General features: G+C 46.2%; 1 protein-coding gene across 1 annotated transcript; it reads right to left on the bottom strand.

Annotated features, from left to right (window-relative positions):
• Positions 1–4,094: 4,094 nt before the first annotated feature.
• Positions 4,095–10,429, bottom strand: LOC119129694 (SH3 domain and tetratricopeptide repeat-containing protein 1-like). The gene is made up of 10 exons (XM_037263072.1): positions 10,417–10,429; positions 9,260–10,312; positions 8,468–8,608; positions 8,162–8,380; positions 7,885–8,066; positions 7,660–7,809; positions 7,303–7,425; positions 6,738–6,888; positions 4,936–5,132; positions 4,095–4,723 (listed from the first exon to the last, which is right to left on the bottom strand). Exons 1-10 carry the CDS (start codon positions 10,427–10,429, stop codon positions 4,490–4,492), a joined length of 2,463 nt encoding a protein of 820 aa, XP_037118967.1. The 3' UTR covers positions 4,095–4,489.
• Between the last annotated feature and the right edge of the window lie 2,191 nt (positions 10,430–12,620).

Below are 12,620 nucleotides of genomic sequence, written 5' to 3'. Positions count from 1 at the left end.
TGGTTGGCTGAGGGCATAATTTGGGGAACGGGCAGACAGATCAGAGCACACCGATGGCATGTTTTTACTTGATGCTCTTCATTGGGCGCATGGCAACCAAATGCACGAGGATTCTGTCAGGGGGGGCAATGCTCATTGTCCCTTTGGCCCCTTCCAAAAACTTGCCTGTCCTTCATTTTGGGGTGAGCTGCTGATTGTTTGCATCAAAGCATCACTTGTGCCTGCCAAGGATTGATTGGTTGATTGATTCACTTTTATTTCTTCACAACATCATTGATCATGATTACATGTCCACAGATCATGACATGAGATTGCACACAACTGCCCCAAAGTTCTGCTATTAAGCTTCAGACGTACAGTGGGGCAAACAAAGGGTGTAGTCAGCCACCAATTGCGCAAGTTAAAAGATGCCTGTCATTTTCATCAGAGGTACTATGAGAGACAAAATGAATCGAACTCAAACTCAGTGTTAGCACTTCATCTTCACCATCAGCGATCCCCACCCACCAGTCACGCACGTGTGGCAAATTGATGACCAATGACGTAAGCCCAAATCAGGTCATCGCACATTTCACCACTGGGGGGTGCTAAAGCACAAGGCAACTCAATTGACTAACATTGGAACAGTTGGACCCCGCTCCACTCTTTTTATCTCAGGAAGCCCGTGTCCTTGAATTAAATGACAAAGTACAAAGCCAAGCCAGGCTGGGCTGAGCAGTGCAGGGGTTTCATGGGGAAGAAGGGCTTTTAAACTGCGGGCTCAAGTCAGGTTAACCGAATAAGCACGGGCCTCGAATGGACTCTGAGGGGCAAATGCAATATTCAGATGAACACGCACTGAAAATCAGAGTCTCTCGTAAAAGTCCGGCTGAATTTTGCAAAGAATATCACTGAGAAAAAGAAATGAAATTTTTGAGAGAGAAATTCATTGCGAAAAAGAAATGAATTACTACTAAGTGAATTCTTTGAAAACACATTTAGATGGTGCAAATGGAACACTCACGGCAGAAATATTTGGAACTGTGTCGCAAGTTCTTTTTGTGTGCGATAACAGAACAAACAGGAGCGTGTGACTATTTTCTGTACAGGAAGTCAACCATATTGTTATCAAGCCTAAGAAATCAGGCATGTGGTGCCCACAAGTTATCTGCTGAGCACTGACCATTTTCAATGGGAAAACAATACCAGCCATCTGTTTTTCTGGGGTTTCTTTCGATTCGAGCCAAATTTAATCAAGTCGATATTGTCCCGATTGTGAAAGATAAGGCTGGCAAAATCAATCGCAAAGACAAATCATCTTTGCTCGTAAGTAGGTCTTGTATAAATAAATCATCATATGGATTTGTGTGTTTATTGATGTCTCTTTGATGAGGTTTTGATCGGCTACTCCTTGTTAACGGCATTGAGTTTTGTGACTACAAACCTAACAACAAATTTAGGTTGACTAGGTTGACAAACTTTTTTTTAAAACATGAAATCTAATGCCTCTTTATGTTGTATTTTTGTCATTCTTCAAGTTGAAAAATGTTATCACATTGATAATAGCCTCGGCAGTGCATTTTCATATAATGACCTCGGAGCTCGTGAGTGACGGCGCACGGCGTCGTCCAATGACACCCAATGACAAAAGATGCGCGCGCGTGCAGGCTCTGTTGATCGATCATGATGAAAATAACGTTTTAGCATCACTTCACTTGACACGTCGTCCAATGATAAGAATAGCAGTGTGGTATTGTAGTATGTTGATACTATAATATTATATAGTGTGTTATTGGAGGTCTTGCATAACGTGGACGCGTGGGGGCGCTGTGGTGCGCCAGGGGCGTTGTACTGCTATGTTACACACGAGTAAGCGAGGAATAAACAGTTGCTGAATAAAGAAAGTTGCACGAGCGTTCATTTCTACTCCGTATAAACACAACGAGCAGCATGAGCATTTCTATGTTCATAATGAAAATAACGTTTTAGCAACCCTTCAATTGACACGTCATCCAATGAGAATTAGAGCAGCATGAGCATTTCTTACGTTGATCGATCATGAGGAAAGAACGTTTCAGCATCACTTCGACTGACACGTCATCCAATGACAAGAGCAGCATGTTGATCGATCTCATGATGAAAATAACGTTTTAGCGTCACTTCAATGGACACGTCATCCAACGACAAGAGCAGCATGAGCATTTCTATGTTGATCGATCACGATAAAAATAACGTTTAAGCATCACTTCAATTGACACGTCATCCAACGATTAAGAAGAGCAGCATGAGCATTTCTATTTCGATCGATCATGAGGAAAATAACGTCGAAGCATGTGACACGTCATCCAATGATGAGAGCAGCATGAGCATTTCTATGTTTTAGCATCACTTCAATTGACACGTCATCCAATGTAAGAAGAGCAGCATGAGCGTTTTTATGTTGCTCGATCATGATGAGAATAAAACGTTCAAGTTACCACATGGTCTTACAACGCCGATAACGGGATAACTTGTTTTGATTTTGTTTATTTCGGCAAATGCAACACGCTTATTACAACTTTACATCCTGCAAAATGGGCTCATTATTAACTTGTACACTGGATGCTCTCGTCCAAGACACTGTCGACATCTGCTGGCGATTTCGCCTTATTACACTCATTCACAAGGTTGATAGTTTGTGAACTGCTTTAGACATCTCTATCCAATGTATTGAAAATAATAATAATAATAATATGGCGACTATATGATAAGGTCGGCGTTCAATTGACTCAACGGTAGTAGCTGATCATTTCAAAGTAAAGTTGGTCCCATGCTCTCGTGACAGAACAGTAACCCACAAAGCCGAGTTTGACATGAAAATGATCCAAAGGACACATCAGCCGCCAAATGATTCTTGAAATAATGACACGGGGCTTCTTAACAATCCAATGATGGCTCAATGATACATGATAAGAAAGTAAAACAATACGCCTGGCTGCACTCTACGCGGAGCTCAAAGCCATCCAAATTGCAATCAAGTGATGAAAGTTTCTGACCTGTAGCGCACGTCCAGTGGATACTGATCATGATGACAAAGCAGGTAAGTCGCTCCCACATGTTTAGTGGCGAAGAGACCGTCCGCAAACTCACGAAGTCACTGAAAGTAGAAGAGACCGTCCGCAAACTCACAAAATCACCGAAAGTAGGCGAATGAAGTCAAAACGGCCAAAGGATGAAGAAAGCTCAAACGACTTGTTTGACTACCCCCAAGACAGGCCGCGCCCACGCGCTATGTGACCGTCACACACGTCACAAAGCCTGCAAGCACACGGACGCTTTCATTTCTTTGACATTTGTAAACGGTCTTTATTTCTACACTTGAACAACAGTAAACAACCAGCGAATCGTCAAATTCCTTGTTTGGCACGCTCAAACATGGAGAATAAAAAACTCTTGAATTCTAATAATCAATTACACTCACCTTTCTTGACTAAGGCGTTAGCCCTTCAGGGAATGCTAGTAAAGCATCAAGTTGGTTGGCTTTCGACAAGACATAACAGCAGTTTTACAAATCTGCCATAAATTAAAAATATACTCCAGGCTGTTAGTTTGCGCTCTATTCTGACTGTCTGCTGTCTGCACACTTGCTCCATTTTTGCTCCTCTTATTTATTATGTTATTTATTTATTATTTATTCATCACTCTTATTTATTCATTGTTTGTGCCTTCTTGTTTTTATTTTTTTGTGTTGTTTACTTGTATGTATATTGTGTACTATGTCTTGTCACCGTGGGATAGTGGGAACGTAATTTCAATTTCTTTGTGTGTCTTGGCATGTGAAGAAATTGACAGTAAAGCAGACTTTGACTTTGATTTAATAACGCTAGCATCATTCAGAGGAGCCTGTTCAGTGGGAGCCTGCTCCTCCTCAAGCGTGGGACCAATAGACTGCTAAACGCCATCAACCTGTACAACTCCTCACTTGGGGGAAGGAGGCGATAGGAACAGGGACAAGGGGAGACCTGATTGGCGGAACCCAGTGCAAGAACTGACACTTTATTACTTGAAAATTCATCTCGTTTATCCTTATAGTTACTTCATCACGCAAGTCATTAAGGATTGCGCTCTTTTGGCTATTTTTCCAACCAATTTGCACTCGTTTGTCGGAGCAAATGTCTCATGGGAAGAGCGTGGCAACTGAGTTATGATTATTTCTGTACCCAAGACGTCTCATTTCTTCCGCTCTCCCGTTTGCATGCTCTCCCCGTGCTTGCGTGGGTTTTAACTGACTCGAGTATTTTCAGAGAGACCCTTGGCATATTTCCACCCTACCCCTACAAAAAGTAAAAGAATCATAGCTATGCCAGTGCAATTGCTGCTACCACTACTACTAAGGTTAACTGGCACAACTAACAGGACACAGTTGTCGACAAGTTTCAGCTCACCAGTAACAAAACGTAGTTCTACTAGTGCACAGAAACGTCAGACGGTAGTGCAGAATTACTCAAAGACAGCAGTCGCCTGGCGGCACCTAGTAAACTGGAACGTCGGCGCGGTCCGCAGCCGTGTTCATCCTCCTCACGTTGAGCTCCGCGGCGAGGCCTCGGGATCGCTTGTAAAAAGAAAGCGAGAGCTGGCGGTCCATGAGGAAGTTGTGGTAGAGGGTGGCCAGGCGGGTGCACAGCACCAGCTGCCACTTCTTGTTGCCCACATCCATGGCTGCGGCCAGGGCAAGATGGTAGTAGCCTGCCGCGTCAAAAGGGTCCTGGAGAAAACAAAAAGTAACTCTGACCAAAAAAAGTCAATCAAATGCTTTCTTTTTGACGTTACGTTGAGTATACCCATTTCTTTGGGTGAGGGTGCCTTGTTGGTCATGTTTTCATTTGTATGCAATGCAGCAAATACTTGCCGACTTCATTCTTTGCTTGCCCCGCTGCCTGGCCAAACAATCACACTTTGAGTCCAAAAGTCCAGTACCTTCAGATCGTAGAAAAGGATGTCCCCCAAGGTCCGGTATACCCTGGCGTAGTAGAGGGCCTCCTCGTCAAACTGCAGAGGGGCCCAGCAGAGGCTCAAAGTCTTCAGGTAGTAGTGTTCAGCCAGCTCACACTGACCTAAACGGTGGTACAAGGAGGCCAGACGATGGTAGGCCACTCGCTCGTTCAGGACCTCACCTGCACGGAGCCACGAGAGGCAAATCTAACATCAGACCCTTTCCTTGCGCAAATGGAAATGCACTAGGACTTGGACCAGTGCCATGTGGGCTGCCATAAGCAAGACGTGCAGGCAGTGCCTACCAGAGATGGGGACTCGAGTCACTGTGACTTGGACTCGAGTCGACTCGAGTCACTGTGACTTGGACTCGAGTCGACTCGAGTCACTGTGACTTGGACTCGAGTCGACTCGAGTCACTGTGACTTGGACTCGAGTCGACTCGAGTCACTGTGACTTGGACTCGAGTCGACTCGAGTCACTGTGACTTGGACTCGAGTCGACTCGAGTCACTGTGACTTGGACTCGAGTCGACTCGAGTCACTGTGACTTGGACTCGAGTCGACTCGAGTCATTGTGACTTGGACTCGAGTCGACTCGAGTCACTGTGACTTGGACTCGAGTCGACTCGAGTCGCTGTTTTGATGACTTGTGACTTGACTTGACAAAAATATAAAAACCTTGAGACTCGACTTGGAAGTTAAAGACTCGGGACTTGACTTGAGACACAATGACTCGAATGACTTCCGTGTTATTTAGTTTATGTTTTCAGTTTGAATACAAAATTAATAATACATTTAAAAAAGTAATATCGATAACACGGTAGGAGCGCAGGCTGAGAATGGCGTTGTCATGATTGGATCGCTACCCTGTCAATCAATCGGTCGTGCCCTCTCTGCCTACCTCACGTGTTTATTGGAGAATCACGCCCCTTTATATCAGACGTGCACAAACACGTCAGCGGGAGCGGTACCTTCGGCTATCGGAATTACCTTTATGACGGCAAAAGACGGACAGCGCACAGTGCAAGGTATGCAACAGAAACATTTCAGACAGCCAGACGACAACTTCAAACTTTGTCCGTTTGAAGTTTATAGAACTCGGGTGTCTCCAGATGTTACAGATGAAACATGAAATGTTTCTCATGCTCTTTACTGTGTTTCTTCTTTCAGATTATTTTCTCATATTTGCAACTCAAATGTGTCAGACACTGTCGGCAGACGTTCATTTGTTTAGATTGAGCTGTCAATCATTGTATGAGGTAATGTCTTTTTTCTTTGATTCCATGGTGTATTTTACTGAGTATCAGTAATTACAGTGCAAATCCAAATTATTGTCATAAGTCTTAAACAGCTATGCCAGTGCAATTGCTGCTACCAACTAACAGGACACAGGTGTCAACAAGTTTCAGCTCACCAGTAACAAAAAGTAGTTCTACTAGTGCACAGAAACGTCAGACGGTAGTGCAAAATTACTAACCGTTAGACACATTGGACAATGATGGTTACTTAAAGTTACTTGTATCTTGTCTTTTCACGTTACTAAGATCAGATTCTGCGGGTAAAATGGCAATAATAAGGTGACTTGACTTGACCTATTTAAGGACTTGACTTGGACTTGACTTGACCTATTTAAGGACTTGACTTGACTTGCCCAAGAAAAAAATGACTTGGGACTTACTTGAGACTTGAAGGTTAAGACTTGAGACTCACTTGAGACTTGAAGGTTAAGACTTGAGACTCACTTGAGACTTGCATGTGTGACTTGGTCCCATCTCTGGTTCCTACCTAGCTTGACGCTGATCTCCAGAGCGCTGTGAGCAAATTCCAAGGCTTCTCCGTACAGTTGTAGTTGGAACATGACTTCTGCCAGCTTGTTGCACAGCCTCAGCCTGCTGGAAACGGCGCCGCTCCTGTCCGCCATGGGAAGAGCGCCATCCTGCGTCAAGGGCAGGCACCGAACACAACGAATGAGCAAAGCTACCAAATTCAACCAATCCATTATCTACCTGTCCAAAACTCGCTAGTTCTGTTTTTGTCCTCAGGCCAAAGTAATAAAAAGATGACTTTGCACTACCTTGGTGCCAAGGAACCACAGTTAATTGAGAGGTTGCACATTGATACAAAAAAATGGTGCTTTAACGCCATTTTGTAGCACGTATCCCAGTCTTCCCTGGCAATATCGCAGTTCAATTTTTGCAAGGGTATTCCTGCCTAACTTGAGGACTCACGTAGCAATAAGAGCGAGCCAGGAGAAAAGAAAGAGAGAGAGCCGGGAGTAAAGAGAGAGAGAGAGAGAGAGCCGGGAGTAAAGAGAGCGAGAGCGAGCGAGCATTGTTTTGGGGGCATGTACCCTGTAGTAGATGATAGCCTTGTCTTGATCATGGCGGCTGTTGAAGAAGATATCTCCAGCAGCTTCCTGCATCTTCAAGATGAACTTGTTGTCTCCTGTGCTCAGAGCCACATCCTGTGCGACCTGCCCACCACATGAGACAAAAAATGTGTGCCAGAAAACAAAATTTCACTCATCCACAGTGCAATTTGGAATCAATCTTCATAGCTCGACAAGACAAAAATAAATTCAACAAAATTCATCTCATTCGACCCAAAATGCCAATTAGTGCCTGTTTGCATTTGGGTCTGACCAACAAATCAGAGGACAGAAAAATGCTGGTGATGTCGTGGGCCGGCTGGCAGCTGTACTCCGCACCTGTACGTAAAGTTCCACTAGTTCCGCCTGGCCGAGGAGGTGGTAGATCTTGCCAGCTTGAAGCCATCCGTACGCTTCCTTCTCACTCAGGCCCAGGTCGATGAAAATAGCCAGGCTGCTCTTGGTGTGGTCGAGAGCCGCGCGATAGGCCTACGTGATGATGCGGGAGCTCACGTTTGGGAGAATTCCACACGTGAACGTCAAGCGCTCGAACCGGGTGGGGAACCTCTGCGTGGCCAGCGAGAGGAAGAGCTGGCTGATGGCTTCCAATGTGTCACCCTCCCGTTCTCGGTCGGGCGTCCCTTGAAGCAGTCGGACCTGGTACCGGCTGTAGATGACGCGCCGGGCCCGGTCCGGACTCTCCCACTCATAAAAGTGGCACAGACGTCTTACCGCCGTCAGCTGGCCTGGCAAATATTAACATGGGGATGATCTGATGTTGTCGTAGTCGGAATTCATGTCTCGTTTTGGGGATGAGAAGGTCCTCTTTTTAGCAACTTACAGTCTGGGAGGTTGGCTTTGATGGCCAGCAGCAAAGCCCACTCGTAGCATCCTTTCCCAAAATGCATCCGCCGCTCGTTCACCCAGTGTTGTCCCAGGCGCAGGAGCACGGCGACAAAGGTCGTCTCGTGCCCTCCGTCCAGCGAGGAAAAGAGCCGCACGGACTCCGTCAGGTGCTTCTGTGCGACTCCTTTAGCTCCGGCCTTGAGACACAGCAGGCCTTTGGGAGGAGAAACCATTGCCACGTCGTTTACTGCAATTCCACTCCCGTCATCGTCGGACGCACGCTGATAAGCAGATAAGTTACCGAGGTTGGCAAGCGCTATGGCTCGGTTGGGCACGTCTTTGTTCTCCTGGCAGATGGCCATAGCGGCGTGGTAGCTCTCTGCCGCCCTGCGAAGGTCACCCATACAACGGAGAGCCACGCCGCGCATGTTGAGCACCAACCCTGGACGCCAATCAAAAAGTTAACACTCAAGACATGTGGTCCAACTTTGATACGGGACTCGGAAACTCGAGCCTGGCTGGAGTCGAGTCACGTGACTCGAGCCCTCGGGTTCTGGTCAAAAGCAGTCACCAAAATCCAGGGACCTCGTCGTGTCACGTGACTCGAGTCGTCGGGTTTTGGTCAAAAGCAGTCACCAAAATCCAGGGACCTCGTCGTGTCACGTGACTCGAGTCGTCGGGTTTTGGTCGAAAGCAGGAACCAAAATCCAGGGACCTCGTGTCACGTGACTCGAGTCCTCGGCTTTTGGTCAAAAGCAGTCACCAAAATCCAGGGACCTCGTCTGGTCACATGACTCGAGTCGTCGGGTTTTGGTCGAAAGCAGGAACCAAAATACAGAGACCTCGTGTCACGTGACTCGAGTCCTCGGCTTTTGGTCAAAAGCAGTCACCAAAATCCAGGGACCTCGTCTGGTCACGTGACTCGAGTCGTCGGGTTTTGGTCAAAAGCAGGAACCAAAATCCAGAGACCTCGTGTCACGTGACTCGAGTCCTCGGGTTTTGGTCAAAAGCAGGAACCAAAATCCAGGGACCTCGTGTCACGTGACTCGAGCCCTCGGGTTTTGGTCAAAAGCAGGAACCAAAATCCAAAGACCTTCCAGCGGCGTGGCGCAGTACTCCGGCAGAGCTGCCAAGACCGAGTCCAAGACGCGCAGTCCCGCGCTGGGTTGAACATTGTGAATGTGGAGCCATGCCAGCCAGAGGAGGGCACTCTTCTCTTCAGCCACGTCTGGAGAGGGAGGGGCGCCATCGATGAGTTTGCGCACGACTCGGATGGCGTGGCCGAGCATCCCGTGCTGGTACAAGAGCTGCGACAGACAAAGGGCCAGCCGGCGCTTCCAAACGAATCGTCCTCCTTGACAGTCGCTCAAAGAGAGACACCCGTGCAAATACGTAGCCATGTGCGCTGGGAAGGAGTTGTCCACACAGAAGCGCGACACGAGGAGCAGGCTGCCGAGGCCGTCTGTCAGCGTCGCCGCAGGACGCAGCAGTGCGCTTCTGGCTGAGGAAATACTAAGATGGCGGAGGCCCATTTCCTTGTGCAGCCTCGCCAGGGCGAGATCGCCTCTACTGGGGGAGACGCTCGACCCTCCCTGACACCCAGCGGAAAGAACAAGCAGCCTTTCCAGGTAAGGGACAACTTTGGGCGCCTCTTCACGAGTCCAGTGGTGCATCGCCAGAAGATAGCAAGCCCGGGCTTCGGCCATTGTGTTTTCAGACACAACCGCCTTCTTGAGGGCATATTGCAGAACCCAGCTTTCCGTCGCACATTCCAGGCAGGACGACGTTCCCATTAATAAGGCCGCCAGTCGTTCGGACGTGCCAAAGAAGCGCTCCGCGTTCCTCTGCAGAAGATAAATGGCGGCCAGGTTGGAATAAATGCTAGCCAGCAGCCTGACGTCGGCAAAAGTATCGCGGGGAACACCGAGCGCCTCCTCGAAATAGACCCGGGCCTGGCTGAATTTGGACTTGGCGGCGCAGAACTTGCCCAAAAGGAAGCACAGACGAGTCTGGGACCACAAAAGACTTTGCTTCCTCGCCGTTTCCCTGGCGACGGACAGAAAGGAAATCAACTCGTCCTCGCTTGAGTGGCCGCAGAAGATGGAGGAGGACACAAGTTCGGGTGTCAGTACGTAAAGGTCATCTTCTGGGTTCCAAGACCAAAAGAAACAAAAGCTCGTCTGCCCTTCATTCTCTTGCCTGTCGCCAACAACGTGGTGCTAATTCTGTTAGCATAAAAGCAGCACTTACCGTTTTTTTCCATGTATAATGCGCCCCCATGTATAATACGCACCCTAAAAATGGCATGTTGATGCTGGAAAAAAGCCTGTATAATATGCACCCAAATTTTGACTCCTACTTAAGTCCGTAAACGTAAAATTATTTCAGAAAAAAGATCATCTTTGGGAACAACCGGATGTTATTCTGCCGGTCAGTATCACTGCGCATGGGCTAGCAAACTCAATAGTGAAGAAATGTTTCGGATTTGTGTAGGGTACATTGTAACAGCAAACGAGCAGGTGATCGAGCAAGCGTCTGATACGAGAGCATTGTGTTCGTATGGAGCGTGTTTGAAGTGAACAGCAGAGAAGAAAGTGCATCTGTAATGGCGGCCTCCGTATGATATCCGGATTTAAAAAAAAAAATTGTACCCATGTATAATGCGCACCCCAGATTTTAGGACAATAAATTAGTTAAATTTTGCGCATTATACATGGGAAAACGGTAGTTTGTTTTGCCTTTGATTTGGATTTGATGCCCACCATTTTTTGAACATTTCTCTAAATACGACTAGGTAGTTTGAATTCTACAAGCGGGATGAAAGACGGTAATGTTAGACAATTGAGGGTTTTGTGAGAACCAAAGGTTTTTGCTTTTACGACAACTTATATAAACAAAATAAGTACAAATTGTGAAACAGTCTCCCTGATAAACATGGATAAATGGGATAATGACACCGACTTTAAGGGATGCCATTATTATCATAACTATTATTGTTATTAATATTAGATGGATATTATTATTTTACATTGTTATTATTAGTAGTAGTAGTAGAAGTAGCAGTAAAGTCAAAGTCTGCTTTATTGTCAATTTCTTCACATGCCAAGACACACAAAGAGATCGGAATTTCTTTTCCCATTATCCCACGGTGACAAGACATATTACAAAGTAAATATATATATGTATTATATTATATAGGTCCACGGACAAACAAAACATTCAAGAAACAACACAAAACGTAAAAACAAGAAGGCACATACAATGAATATATAAGAGCGATGAATGAATAAATAAATAAATAAATAATAATTGTCTGTCTATCCATTGGTCTCAAATAATTACATTGAAATCAGAGGATACTGCAAGGAGTGTCCATGGCCTTCTCAACATGAATTGTGGCCGAGAGCCCGAAATGAACAGCCCAATCATATTGAACTGTTTCATTAAGAACAGTCATGACTCCCTGCAGAGAGTTCAGGATCCTAACAGTCTGGAGTACGAAGCTGTTGGTGAGTCTGGTGGTGCGGGAGCGCAGGCTCCTGTACCTCTTCCCAGAGGGCAGCAGATCAAACAAAGTGTGAGCGGGGTGACTCACATCACACACAATCGTGGTCGCCTCGGGGGTGAGACGGGAGGTGTAAATGTCCTTCAGGGAGGGGAGTGAAGCACCATCTAATCCTCCCAGCTGTGTTCACTATGCGCTGCAGGGCCTTCATGTTGTATTCAGTGCAGCTACCACCCCACACAGCGATACAACTGGAGAGGACGCTCTCAGTGGTGCCACGGTAGAATGTGCGCATGATGGCTGGTGGAGCCCCTGCTCGCCTGATGTTTGCATGAAATGACTTTTTTTGCGTCTTTCTTTTTTACGCTACACTAGTGCGGTGGCCTTTGGAGAAGCTGTCGGTGAATGCTTCATTTGCGCAATACTATATTAGGCGCAGGGTTCAATGCCATCGCCGGCCATCTAGTGTGGGCTTTGCATGTTTTCACCCCTTCCCTGCGTGGGTTTCCTCCCACGTTCCTAACACACTCATGAGAGGCGGAATGGCCGCTCCTAATTGTTTTTTTTGTTTAGTTTTTTTAATGGTGACAGACAAGACTGCCCGTGACCCTCGTGAGGATAAGCGCTTCAGGACAATGGATGGATTTGATTACGTGAATAGCAATATCAAAGTTGTTACAAAGCAGTATACAATCATTTTTTTCAAAATGATTCCAAAGAGCAATACAAAATGCACCCAAATGGCGTCATGAGGAAGTCTGACTAATACTCCTACCTCGGGCGTAATAAATTAGTTATCATATTGACCAGATTATAAAATTGCCCTGTCCAAACCAGTAAACTATTAAATGAGTTAACCAGGTGACACACCGATTGTCTTTATTATTTTATTATTTTTTTGGTCAATTAAACAAGGTAAAACAACAGATGGTATAATAATAATGCATGG

The sequence above is a fragment of the Syngnathus acus genome, chromosome 10, assembly GCF_901709675.1.
Source record: "Syngnathus acus chromosome 10, fSynAcu1.2, whole genome shotgun sequence".
NCBI classification, from domain to species: Eukaryota; Metazoa; Chordata; class Actinopteri; order Syngnathiformes; family Syngnathidae; genus Syngnathus; species Syngnathus acus.
The sequence above is the reverse complement of the archived record's forward strand: the minus strand, read 5'-3'. Positions and strand labels throughout refer to the sequence as shown.